This window comes from Cucurbita maxima, unplaced genomic scaffold (assembly GCF_002738345.1).
Source record: "Cucurbita maxima cultivar Rimu unplaced genomic scaffold, Cmax_1.0 Cma_Scf00013, whole genome shotgun sequence".
Lineage (NCBI taxonomy): Eukaryota > Viridiplantae > Streptophyta > Magnoliopsida > Cucurbitales > Cucurbitaceae > Cucurbita > Cucurbita maxima.
In genome coordinates this window covers 799283-812921 of record NW_019272029.1, presented here as the reverse complement: position 1 = coordinate 812921, position 13639 = coordinate 799283, and the positions used below count along the sequence as shown (strand labels likewise).

General features: G+C 33.0%; 2 protein-coding genes across 3 annotated transcripts; one reads left to right on the top strand and one right to left on the bottom strand.

Annotated features, from left to right (window-relative positions):
- Positions 1–1821: 1821 nt before the first annotated feature.
- LOC111488504 (membrane protein of ER body-like protein) lies at positions 1822–4544 on the bottom strand. 2 transcript variants are annotated; one of them, XM_023136265.1, is made up of 6 exons: positions 4282–4544; positions 3734–4207; positions 3052–3108; positions 2715–2957; positions 2559–2620; positions 1822–2421 (listed from the first exon to the last, which is right to left on the bottom strand). In XM_023136265.1, the coding sequence occupies exons 1-6, from the start codon at positions 4418–4420 to the stop codon at positions 1942–1944; spliced, it is 1455 nt and encodes a 484-aa protein (XP_022992033.1). In that variant the 5' UTR covers positions 4421–4544; the 3' UTR covers positions 1822–1941. The 2 variants fall into 2 exon arrangements, with proteins under 2 accessions (XP_022992033.1, XP_022992032.1); XM_023136264.1 differs by having other exon boundaries at positions 2715–2966; positions 4282–4542.
- A 5547-nt stretch (positions 4545–10091) lies between these two features.
- On the top strand, positions 10092–11582 carry LOC111488130 (NAC domain-containing protein 21/22-like). The gene is made up of 3 exons (XM_023135785.1): positions 10092–10350; positions 10758–11023; positions 11111–11582. The coding sequence occupies exons 1-3, from the start codon at positions 10182–10184 to the stop codon at positions 11381–11383; spliced, it is 708 nt and encodes a 235-aa protein (XP_022991553.1). The 5' UTR covers positions 10092–10181; the 3' UTR covers positions 11384–11582.
- The last annotated feature ends 2057 nt before the right edge of the window (positions 11583–13639 follow it).

Below are 13639 nucleotides of genomic sequence, written 5' to 3'. Positions count from 1 at the left end.
TTGTATTTAATTTAAATTGAATTTTTAACGTATTATTAATTAATATATTTTATCTAATTTTTTATTTTTTTTAGATGTGATAAATTTTTACCGACGATTTTAATTCACAAGATATCGATATCGATTTTTATCCTCCTAAGTGAAAAAGGTAATAATAGTTTTTATCCTTGGTAAAAAATAAATAATAAATAAATTTTGAATTATCCCTTTGGAATCCGAAACTTTCTTTTTTATTATTTTTATTATTATTTCCAGCGATTTCTTTACTAAATTATCACGTGATATAGTCAATACTATGGACACGTGTAAATCATTTATTGGCATCCACAAAATGATGCAGTGAAGTTGGTAGCAGAAGCATTAAATTAAGGTTGAGACAAAATAATAGTTTAAAATATCAACAGCTATTAATCATAACTACCCATAATGTATAAAGATCAGCCTTCCATCATAATAATGAATTATTTAGATTTCATTAATTAATATCATTTAACATTACACAAATATCTTCATCATTTTCTAAAATATAAAAAAAAAAAAAAAAAATCTTATTCGAGTAATTTGATCAAATAATAATATACCCACATTTGATTCGAGGGTCGAGATGTGATAATGAAATCTCGTTCATTCTTGAAGTGTATAAATAGAGACTGCTTTTACAGTGGAGAATGTAACTTTAAGATCCGTCTTGATTAATTATGATACCATACTTAATATAGATCTATGGCCTACTTTTGTCTCTCCTATTTGGGCAGTCCTATGTTCTCTGCATCGGACCCTTAAATATATCTCCCACTTCTCATTCTATTATCTCAATTGAGTGTTGGAGTCCCCATTTGACCCTACAACAATATCAACCTATGAGACAAACATTTTCAAACAATTTGTATGTTATGTAGGGTCGTTAGATGTTGACAATAGGATTCACTTCATTTACCATATATATATATATAAAAATTGCTCAACTAAATTATATTTTTAATAATTTTAATTTAGATTATGATTGTATATTAAAATTCTAACAAATCCAACTATGATTTAAATGAAGAAAAATAAAAGAGACTAAAATTAGTAATTTAATATGAAATAACCATAAATTAGTCAGATGTAAAGTATGTGGTGTCAGTCCATCTGTCATGCTGTCATTGGTTACGTCCACGTAATAAACGGTGACATAATTATTATTTTTTTTTTTATTTTGTTTATGTTTGTCGCTTTTTAAAAATATATTAATTTCGTATTTATAGATTTGAATCCTCACCGCACGATGGATATGGAATTAGACCCGTTTCTCCGTTGCCTAGTTCTACGGTTCACATTCATTTGACGTTACGGACATTTTTAAATATATTCGTTGTAGACAGCTGGTCGCCGCCGCCACCGCCGCCGCAACAATTACAAAAAAACATTTTTTTTTTATCAATTTTCACAAAATAAAAAAATCTAAGTTTTTGCATTAAACTAAATTTGAACTAAAAGGTCATAAGGGTATGCTTAGAGATTTTTTAGTCTTAGAGATTAATTATCTTTGGCTACCCTATATGGTCGTGTTGTGTACATGTGGCATGAAACACTGTGATATGTCACATCAATTGAGGAGGAGAACGATACACCATTTTATAAGAAGGGTATGAAAATCTTTTCCTAGCAGACGCGTTTTAAAGCTTTGAGGAAAAGTTAAAGAGGACAATATCTGTTAGCAGTGAATTTAGGCCGTTACAAGCACGTACTACAATCTTTTACTCTCTAGTATTAACGTTTGCATCTTAATTAATATGTAAAGGGTTAGGAGCAAAGCTCAAGATCTACTCGTGAAATTAGAAACTCGAACCATCAAATTATAGAACGAAACTTGAAACAGATAATCATTCCTAATCATTTGAAAAATCTTCCCACAACAAACAATGAAAACACCTTGAAACATTTGGAAGCATATATGGTTCATATGGATCCCCATGTAGGAGTTGCAAAGTCCATATTAGGGAGCGACAAAGTAGGAGGCAATGGGTCACCCTTAAACCAGCCAAATTGCTCAAGAAGCTTATCAAACTCCTTGCCGGCTAAGTAGGACAGACCTGAGGCCCCAAACCCTAGAGTAATGTAATAAACTAGGGTTTTGGCATAGGCTTGCCAATTTCGTGCCCTCTGAGCATAAGCTTTTGCGATCGCAAGTAGAGCAATGCATAGAAGGGAGCTGGCTGCCACCGCCGCGAGCTTGAGATCACCGTCGTCGGTGTTACGGAACGAGAAGCCGTAGACGAGAGGAGGCAGAAGCCCGAAGATTAAGAATGATAGCATGGCGATTGTGAAGTGAAGAAGATAATGTTGTCTGTCTCCTAAGGCTTCTTCGTATGAATCTACTTTTGCTTCACCTCTTTCGTTCGGTTCTTTCTTGAGTTTGTTTGACTTCAGCCCAGAGATCTGTAAAATTGACCCGATTCAATTTAGGGTTTATGTTCTTTGGTCTCGTTGACATTTTTTTTTTATTTGTTTCATTTTTGTCCCTAAACTTTTGAAAAACTTGATTGATTAATATTTATGTGTAATTCTATACTTACATTGTTTGTGATGACGATAAGTCCCGTAATTAAGTTGGCCAATGCCAAAGCTACGATGTTCTCTGCAAATCCACCACGTTTACGTCGTTAGAACAAATGGGTTAGCTCTCTTAACTCGTATTCAAATGATTATCGAACGAGACTTTAAAATTTTACCCGTTGGAGTACTCGCACTTGCTGCAGAGGTTACTATGCCCAAACTTGTGATCGCTTCGGTTAAACCTCCATACACGATACTCTTCATTATCTCCAAACTTCTGCCTCCGCTCACTGTTTGGCCTAACCTTTCACCGCCATCACCGGGAGGAATCGGGATGACGAATGAGGGAGGACCTTCATCTTTGATGTCTGGTTCACCGGGAGTTGTAGATGGACCAGCACCACTTGTAGTATCAGTTCCTGGGGGTGCTGCAGTTTCAAAGTTTCAATTTTTTTTTTTTTTCAAAAAATAAAACTTTTAAACTATGAATAATAAGATAAGGGTTTATAATACCTTTTTCAGCCGGAAATTGTGGCTTCTCCCGACGAAATAGAGAAGACATCCATTTACCTTAAAATAAGGAAAAAAATGTTAGAAACAAACAAAAATCACTAGATTTTAGCGTATGTTAGAGAGAGATTTCTAGACTTTTATAAAGTAATGTTTTGTTTCCCTCTCCAACCGAGGGTGATCTCACAATTCACCTCCTTGGAGGCTAGTGTTTTCGCTGACACATAGCCCGATATCTAGCTCCAATACCATTTGTAATGACTCGAGCTCCCGCTAACAGATATTGTTCTCTTTAGCCCGTTAAGTATCGCCGTCATTCTCACGGTTCTAAATCGCTTATTGTTAGGGAGAGGTTTCCACACAATGCTTCGTTCTCCTCTCCAACTGAGATTGGATCTTACAATCCACCCTCTTTAGGGTCAGCTGGCACACCGCCCGGTGTCTTATTCTGATACCATTTGTAATGGCTTGAGCCCACTACTAACCGATATTGTCCATTTTGACTCGTTAAGTATCGTCGTCATTCTCACAGTTTTAAAATGCATATGTTAGGGAGAGGTTCCCACACGTTTATAAAAAATGCTTCGTTCTCCGCCCAATCGATGTACGATCTCAAAAAAACGAACAATATCATACTATTATAGAGATTAATAATCCATAACGACTAGAAATAAAAGAGCTTTACCAATGGGAGCAAGGAAACTAAAGCAATTGCTGCATAAGACATCGATCCTTCCACCATGGTCTCCTTCGGGATTGAACACGTCGTCACGAACATCAGTTCTTCCAGCATCTGGTCCGGGACTCCGCGGCCGTATCTCCGTTGGTGTAACATCCGACCGCGGCGATGGAGGGTCACGGCGAATGATCACCTTAGTAATACAACATTTGCAAGTGGGGCAGTAGAAGTTGTGGGAATCAGGTAACTTGTAAAGAGTTTGCAAGTCTAATTCTTGTTCACCTTCAATGGGTTTTGGATATCCATCGCCGACAGCGCCGCCACCACCACCACCGATGTCGGAGACATCATACGGCGGCGGAGTTGAATTATTATTGCCACGATTTAAAATAAGTGTCTTGTCGATCACATGAGGGATGAAAATGATATCAGCCGCTTCCCCAGTTGGAGCAATCGCTTTGCCACCTAATTTCAAAATTTCTGATCCAAAAAAAAAATATTTATATATATCAAAATAATATATTTGACACAAATATATATATATTTAAACTTACCTTTAGGAGATCCGCCGGAATACATTTCATCGCTGTCGGAAGAAGAAGTTCTACTCAGCTGCTTCTTACGTGACTTCCGATCATCGGCAGCTGCTTCCACCGCTTCCACCGCCGCCAGTTGATCTATGACGGCTTCCATTACAACGCAAGGTGCCTATGCTACGGTAGCTTGCCGGAGAATATTGGTCGGAAGGTGAATGCATGTTGGGGGAAAAACATGGTGGAAGGTGGGCGTTTTATTGGCGTTTTAGAATGTGAAGGAGAATGGCCACTTGCTATTTTTTTAATCATAAACCCTAAATCATAGCTTTGAAAATTCCAAGCTAATAAGATAGCATCGTGCTTTCACATTTTGTGTCATTTTCCCTTTCATTTTATATAGTGACTAATGAAAATGAAACAGTTGTGATATCTACTACGGGAGCGGAGTATTACTGGAAATCTCTTCTAGCATACGCATTTTAAATACATAATTGGCTCAAATGAACAATATCTGCTTGCAGTTGACTTGAGTTGTTACAATGATATCAAAGTTAGACATGGGACGGTGTGTCAGCGAAAAATGCTAGACACCCTTAAAAGAGGAATGGATAATTTCTTATAAAAGGGTAGAAACTCTAATATATGGTGTGGTGTATCAGAAAGGATGTTAGGTTCCCTTGAGAGAGGAACAAATTATTCCTTATAAGGGTGTGGAAATCTCTACGACATGTTTTAAAATTGTAAGGTTGACAATAATACGTAACGAGCTAAAACAGACAATATTTGTTAGTGGTTGGTTTAGACTGTTACAAATGATATCAGAGCCAGACACAAGGATGTTAGGTTCCCTTGAGAAGGGAACAAATTATTCTTATAAGGATGTGAAAATCTCTCCATAGCAGATGAATTTTAAAACTGTAGGGTTGACAGTAATACATAACGGGCTAAAACGGACAATATCTCCTTACGATAGGTTGAGCTGTTACAAGTGGTATCAGAGCTAGACATAAGGCGGTTTAATTCTATAAGAGTGTGGAAACCCTCACTGACAAACTAGTTTAAAAAAAAAAAAAAAAAAAAAAAAAAAACTATTTACTCATTATTATTTTTATTTTAGGACTAATTTGGAAATATTATTTTTATTAATTTTATTAATTTATTTATGTTTGTCAGTAGAAGCTATAAATAGTTAATGAAAAATGACAGATCATGATAACATAAAATAAATGTTGGTATTTAATTATTTCATTGACTTTGAGTTTCCCTTATTAATGGGTCATTAATATTGTTCGATTATTCATCCATTAATCTTATTTTAATGATTAAATAATCCTAGATCTGATTTCAATATCTAATCATTTTGTGTTTAGTTGGATGTTACAATATTTTTTATAAACTCCAGTTTATTTAATTCATTTATAATAATTATATTTAACCTAACAAATTATTTAAACTGGAGTGAGTTACGGGTTAAATCAAATTTAAATATATTTTTAACTTATATAGAAAAAAAATAAATAAATTTTCATCATTTTCGTCTGTATGTCAATATTTCTACCATTCGTGGAATGGATTGGATAGTGAATCCAACCCAATCCATCTGACCATAAAATTTTCGGGTTGGGTTAGTTTGTGTTATTCGTAGTCTATTTAAAATTTTATTTTTAATAAAAATAAAATGTCGGGGTGAAATGAATTTTTATTTTATTTTAAAATAATTGTGCAAAAAATAAGTGTATATTATTTAATAGAGGCAGACATTTCTTTAGAGTTAAGACCGGACAGAAGGACATGACTTTCAGCTGAGTTTGTTGCCCCGGACACGACAGGCGATTAAATTGTTTCAGCTGTTTTTCCTTTATCCACAATTTTATGTTTTAATTTTTTTTCACAAACATTTGTCACAAATTAAATTTATATTAAATGTTCGTGGTACTTTTCGAGCTTTGCATTCATTTTGTACGTGTTAAATTTATGTAAAGGCTCGTTACTACAACCATTCTAATAATTTTTTTAAAACGAGAAACGAAATAAACGAGAGAGAAAATAAAAAAATGAAATAATTCATAAGTATTTTTAAAACATTATTTTAAACTAATATCTGTTAAAACGTATTATACATAAAATAAAATAAATGTAGAAACATACTGATATGGACTCCATAACTCAACCGATGATCGATCTATCACTTTAATTAACGTACTTATACATCTTGAAGTACGTTCAAATCATTAGCGGACAACAAAATAATTTGGGTGGCTTAATTAAGCAATAACCTACTTTCTTGCTTGATTGTGTGGAAAATAATTTTATATATTGGGAGCGTAGAACAGACCGACTTTGAGTATAGCTTACTGATATTATCACTTCTTGTAATTTATTTGAAAAATATTATCTCTTAACGTATCTTATCTTAAACGTTTAATTTCATGCTTATTTTAATGTTAATTGGAGTAGAGTTTAATAAATTTAAATATTAAATATTATAAATATTTAAAATATTGTTCATGTGTTAGTAAAATATTATCATGTGATTTTTTTTTTATCCGAATGATTTTAATGAGCTATTTTTTAAATAAAATATTAAAGGTTTTAATTCAAAGTTTAAATAACATAAACCTAAAAGTTATAATATAATTAAAATTAAAAAAAAATATCTGATATATATGTAAATGGTGAGGACGTGGAATTGAATGAAAATTGGCGACAGTTGTTGAGATCTATTTTCCAGCTAAGCTTTGTCAGGATGCTGAGGTGTCCTTCTCAAAGTCCATTTTATTTGACTCAGTCAATGCCACGTTCTCATCGTGGTTGACTAAATGTATTATTATACTTTCGACACACATTGTATTAATAATAATAATAATAATTAATTATACATTTTTTTGTCAACTCATTCACACTCACTAACGATCTCGACCGTTGATTTTTTTTTTTATAAAATATTGCAGTTTTTAATAAAATAAAATTTGCTTTGAAACTAATTACAAAAATTTAAATTAATAATATTAATTTTTAGACAAACATTAAAATTATAAAAAAATTATTAAATATATTCTTTTTAAAATTGAATGACGAAAATAAAATTAAACAAATTCACATTGCATACAATTATAATTACTCAATTATCGTTTATTAATATCATAACTTGAGATTTGTTGATTTAAACATAAATTAAAAAAAAAACAATCCCGTGTAGTATATAAAGGCTCGTATTCGTCTATGAAGATAGTCTTCACTCTTAAAAGTGAGAACTGAGAAGTATGTAATGTGATCATGTTGGAAAAAATGTTGGGTACCATTAAGTACGGAATCTGAATTATTTTTTTTTATTTTTATTATCATTATTATTTTTTTTAAATCATTAAAAAAAAACTAAACATTTATAAATGAGGCCGAGGGTGAACTAAACCAAAGTCCCCAAATATTCGTCGGGCTAAGCACTAGCTACATGCGAGTCAATGGCTCGGTTCAAGTGAACGTCTGACCTTTTGATCGAAGATTTTATTTCTTAAGGTTTTAACTCGAGCCTTTTATTTCTCATTATAAAATAGCTTATAATAGTAGCACTCGACGTGTTTCTCCAACGTTTTTTTAGTAGGTGACGTGCACTTTCTTCTCGGCCTATCTTCTTTTATGTTGGTCATAATATAGGTCTCTTTGACTTTGATCGAATATTCATTTGAGTTTTACGTATTCTAACATTATATTGTATAAACACGGAGTTCTATCTTCAAATCAATTGACAACAAGAAAATTTTTGCATGTATTTTATATAGACCGTGACGTCTCTCCATCTCCTTTTTAACTTTAACATTATTGGATCTACAACGACTTTTACGCCATTTCATGATGTTACTTGTCTTGTAAGTTTCGTTACAGAGGTAAGCGGGAGGAAATAAAGGTTCTATAAATACTATAAAGAAATAAAGGTAGGACTTTTGCTACATAAAGAATATGAATAATAAAGGGTAGTAAAACATTATAATTTGACGAACCCTAATAAAGAAACGTATCAAATAGCAACAAATAATTGAAATTTCATGGTTAAACGTGTTTTTTTGGAGCGGTTTTATGTTGAGTGACCTCCTGTGATGCATGTGAGTGAAGACAAACATCTTGAAAAGTAAGAAATGGGTAAGTAACGTGACCATGTTATAAGGGAATGTTTGAGCTATTAGGTGCCAAACCTGAATTTCAAATCTTGAGCATGGGTCGAGCCATCAAGCATTAGGTGCTGAATCTAAATTCTAAATCTTGAGCATAGGTCGTGAATTACCCATTCTTTTTCATTGGTTTTACCATATAAGTGAGAACAAAACATTCTTAAAGAACCGATATTGTGTCTTATATAATCGGAACGTTGCAAAGTAGCTTCCATGTATTCATATTTGTGTGAAAGTGAGGTGTATATTTGGAGAGAGAGAGAGAGAAAGAGGAAGGTGACAGCATGACATTAATGTTTTGTCTGGTTTTTTACTTTTTGTTTGGAATAACTTTGAAAGGGAATTTATTCTTATATCATATAAGGGAAGATATATTTATTTGACTAACCATTTCAATTTCAATATCAATATTAACAAATAGTGAGGTGTGAAAACAAACTTTGAATTTTGAACTAATGGGAAAGCTTAGAACTTATGGTTGAGTTATACGTCATCGAACTTTTAAATTTGAGAAAGAAAAAAAAAACACTTGATGCTATGATCCGAGGAGAAAATCTAGCACGAGTAATTAGAATTACGTAAATTCTAATGTTATGTTTTGAACAGTTTTGTGAGATCCTTATCAGAGATGTGGAAACCTCTATCTAAAAGATGTGTTTTAAAACTGTGAGGGATACGACGATACGTAATGGGCTAAAGCAGACAATATCTTGTAACGGTGGACTTTGACTATTACAAATGGTATTAGAGCCTGTCACTGGACTATGCGAGGCATTGGTCGGAGTAAAGCTAGACCCTCTCTATAGTAGATTTGTTTTAAAACCGTGAGCTGATAGTGATATGTAACAGGCCAAAGCAGACAGTACCTGCTAGTGGTGGGCTTGAGCGGTTACAAATGATATCAGAGCCAGTCATCGGACTGTGCAAGACATTGATCGGAGTAGGGCTAGATCCTCTCCATAATAGATGCGTTTTAAAATCGTGAGACTGATGATGATACATAATAAGCCAAAACGGACAATATTTTCTAGTAGTAAGCTTGGATTTTTACAAATGGTATCAAGGCTAGTCACTAGACTGTGCGAGACACTGATTGAAGTAAGGCTAAATCCTTTGCATAGTAGACGTGTTTTAAAATCGTGAAGCTAACGGTGATACGTAACGGGTCAAAACGAACAATATCTATTAGTGACGGGCTTAGATTATTACACTTCAAGATATTGATAATATATACGTACCCTCTTTACTCTACGTCAAAAGGAACGAAGACCAACTTTGACAAACCATACATAGTTGTAATACACAATAAACCTCGACGAGCTAAATCTCGAAGAAATTATTTTATATAGAAAGATTCGATACTTTTTTTTTTTTTTTTTTGAAATTTTTGCACAAATTTCTTTATGCTTGAATTAGACGTTTCTCTTTTGAAGAGAAATTTCGTAGCACTCTTAGTTTTTGTTTGGAACTTAGTAATGTAAATCTAAAACTCTTAAAAACACGGTTTTTGCGTTGAAATTTCATGCCACCTTCTCTCTTTCTACACACGCTTTCATATCAAATTTCAACTCAATTTAACTTTAATTTCAATATTCTTTAGCCACTTGCCCACCTCCACACACACACACATATATATATATACACATGCATATGTATATATAGGTCGAAGCACTTCTCGGAAGTGAAGAATTCTCGACATTAAAACTTTGGTAGAGCGTTTAGGGTTTAGGGTTTTCAAGAAAAATTACGAGAATGGGATTACAAGACGTTGGAGCAACACTTCCACCCGGGTTTAGGTTTTATCCGAGCGATGAGGAGTTAGTGTGCCATTATTTGTACAAAAAGATCACAAATGAAGAAGCTTTGAAGGGAACTTTGATGGAGATTGACTTGCATACTTGTGAGCCATGGCATCTTCCTGGTACTTCTTCTCTCTTATCACTACTTAATCTAAATTAATTATCAACTAATTGTTTCATTAACACTTAATTTCAAACACTAATAATACCATAATTCATCACAAACAAATAAACAATTATTGTGTCTGTTCATAATCATTTGGATAAGGATGAAGGATAACTTTAATATAGGAATGTTTCTCCCCCACGTATGAACATTGTTGAGTGTAAGAATTAGGATATGGATGAAGGATGGTTTGGATTGTAATTATAAAATATGGTTTCCAATTTGAGCATAGCTCGTTGATAAGATATCAATTACTAGTTTTAAAGTTCTGTAACGGTACTGAATTAAAAAAAGGTAGTGTAAATTATAATATGTGACTGATCTCGACAAAGTTATAAAAAAAATTTTTGAATCTGAATGCAGAGGCAACTAAGTTGAATGGAAATGAGTGGTATTTCTTTACCTTTCGGGATAGAAAATATGCGACGGGACAGAGGGCGAACCGTGCAACACTAGAAGGATATTGGAAAGCAACTGGGAAAGATAGAACGGTGATGAATCCAAAGACGGGTGAAGTTATAGGGATGAGAAAGACTTTGGTGTTTTATAGAAAAAGAGCTCCAAATGGGATCAAGACGGGTTGGATTATGCACGAGTTTCGGATTCAAACCCCTCATATGCCTCCAAAGGTCCTTATGAACGAACTATAATTCAATTAGTTTAAGCATATATCATTGTTAAAACTAGTTTGATTTACTAAGTTTTGCTCGTACCAGGAGGATTGGGTTTTGTGCAGAGTCTTTTATAAAAGCAAGCTAGACGAGATCACCACAGGAACAACAAAGATCAACCAGACGTTTGATATGGCAGCACCCGTCCCTATTTCGTCGTCGTCGTATTTAGCAGGCATCGTGCAGCTCCCATCGGTCGAGGACAGCAATAGGGTGTCATGGAAGAACATCAATAATGTAGACGAAGCAGCTGGAGGCTTTGAGATTGAAGATAGCATCCAAAATGGGTTCTTCCCTTATGAGTATTTTTTTGATTGATGGATTAATAGTATCGTTATTTTAAGATTTACTTGTTTATGTTATATGTATAATACAAAAGATCCGATAAATTCGGGGATGAGTATCATTGTTACCGTTCATCGACTATGTTAGGATTCAGATAATGATTTGAAAATCTAGCCATTCCATGAACCACCATGTTACGTGCGTGACATGAACTAGCTCTAAGAGTGAAGTTAGTCTTCACAAACTAACACGGGTCTATTCAATTTAAAACTCATCATTAATATTAGTTCCAAATGTCAAATATTCTTAATCTTCGTAATAATTTTAATAGCGGCATAGGGTTGAGTTGGGTTGGGTTGTAACCTTATTTTCAGGTTAGTCAAGTTGACTCGACAAAAAAAAAAAAAAAATCTACACACACGAACCAACCCAAATTTTTAGTTTTTAAAAAATTCAACCAAACTCAATTAAAAAAAAAAAAAATTATAGTTGGGCTTGGGCTTGGGCTTACATTTTAAAGCTAAAATTGGGCCTACCTAACCCAAGTTTGGATTTCCATTTTGGGCTTCCACTTTTTGGGCCTTAGGATATGTCCAACACCTGGGCTTCAATTAATATCTAATTAAAAAAAAATCGAAGTGTGCAACGACTTAAATAAAAAAAAAAAAAAAAAAGATGGATGAAATACAAAATTTGATTGGTTGGTGAGGAAGTAAGGCGTGAAGGTGGGTGAGAATAATAAAATAATTCCCGTGGTTTGTGGATGTTTGTTTCCGCCTCCGGTTTCCCGGAAATTTCGTTGGGTTTTCGAAAAAAACACACCGACCATAATATTATATAATTTTCTCAAAACTTAAAAAACTATTATTTAATATATATAATATTATTTTCATTAAATTGCTCACTTTAAATTCTCTTTTATTAAAGTTTCATAGGTTTAATCAAATTATTCCCACCATTTTTAAATACCAACTTTACTAAATATTTAACATATTTACCTAAATTTCATGAAAATAAATATGATTTTAGAAAATATTTGTTAGAGTTAATCAAGATTATATAGTCTAATTTAAACATTAAAAAAAATTATAAAAAATAAATTGAAATTAGATCGATTAATTTGAGTTTACGTTTTAAATTGTGAGACTTATGGCTATACATAACGGATTAAACCAAACAATATCTACCAACTGTGGGTTTGGACGGTTACAAATGATATCAAGCAGTGTGCCAGCTGAGTCTGAATGGGGTGAATTATGAGGTCCAACATGGGTGAAGAGGGGCGTTTTAAAATCGTGAGGCTGACGGCGATACGTAATGGGCGTAAGTGGATAATGTTGGCTAGTAGTGGACTTGACATTATTCAACTATTTTTATCTATAATATTAATTAAAAAAAAACTAGACACGTTACTTTTTGTTTGTAACAAACCAAAAGACAGGGTCATTTCCCTTTGTTAACAGATCGAGGGGCATATCTAAGAATTAATATTGGAAATCAAGTGAATATCATAATAAATATTAAAAACCACACATTTCTACCATTATTTCTATAAATAAATCAATATATATGTTTGATATGTTCATAAAATTTGAATATATATTTGGATATTGTTGATGGGCAGATCGCTAAATTGCATGATTGACTTGTTTGAATACGTTATGGATAAGTTCGATGATCGATGTTTATGCATGAAATATTTTCTATGGTGCATTTCCTTCGTTTTTAATATGCTTGCACGCGATGAAGTCTAGGGAGTACGAAAGCTTATTTAGTAAGTTTTATGAGCATGATAACGATGTACACGAGACTATAGGTACGAAAGTGATGCATATTCCGAGAAAAAAAAAATAGAGCACAAGCTAAGTTTCAGGTCATATCACAGTCATATTTTTATGTGTATGCATTTTTCAACTCAATCAATAGGGTCACTTTATGGGTATTTTTAATACTCAGTCTTTTTCAAGTAAAAACAATGACGTTTTAGATGGTCGATTATGTTTGTAATAAAGCCACGAGATAATCAACGTAAAGCTATCAGGTATCAAATCCGAATTTTAGATCCTACGAGTCGTTTAAGTAAAAAAATCTATAAGAGATGTTATCTTACGTTATAAGTAGTAAAATAACGGGCGTAATGCATTATTTAAAGCAAACAAACTCTTAATTGACTTTTGGTTTCTATTCATTACTTCCTCAACAACTCCTTTACCCATTTTCTAATGATTAAAGTATTGAAATAAAATAAGGAAGAAAAAAAAAAAAAAAAAAAAAAAAAAAAAAAAAAAA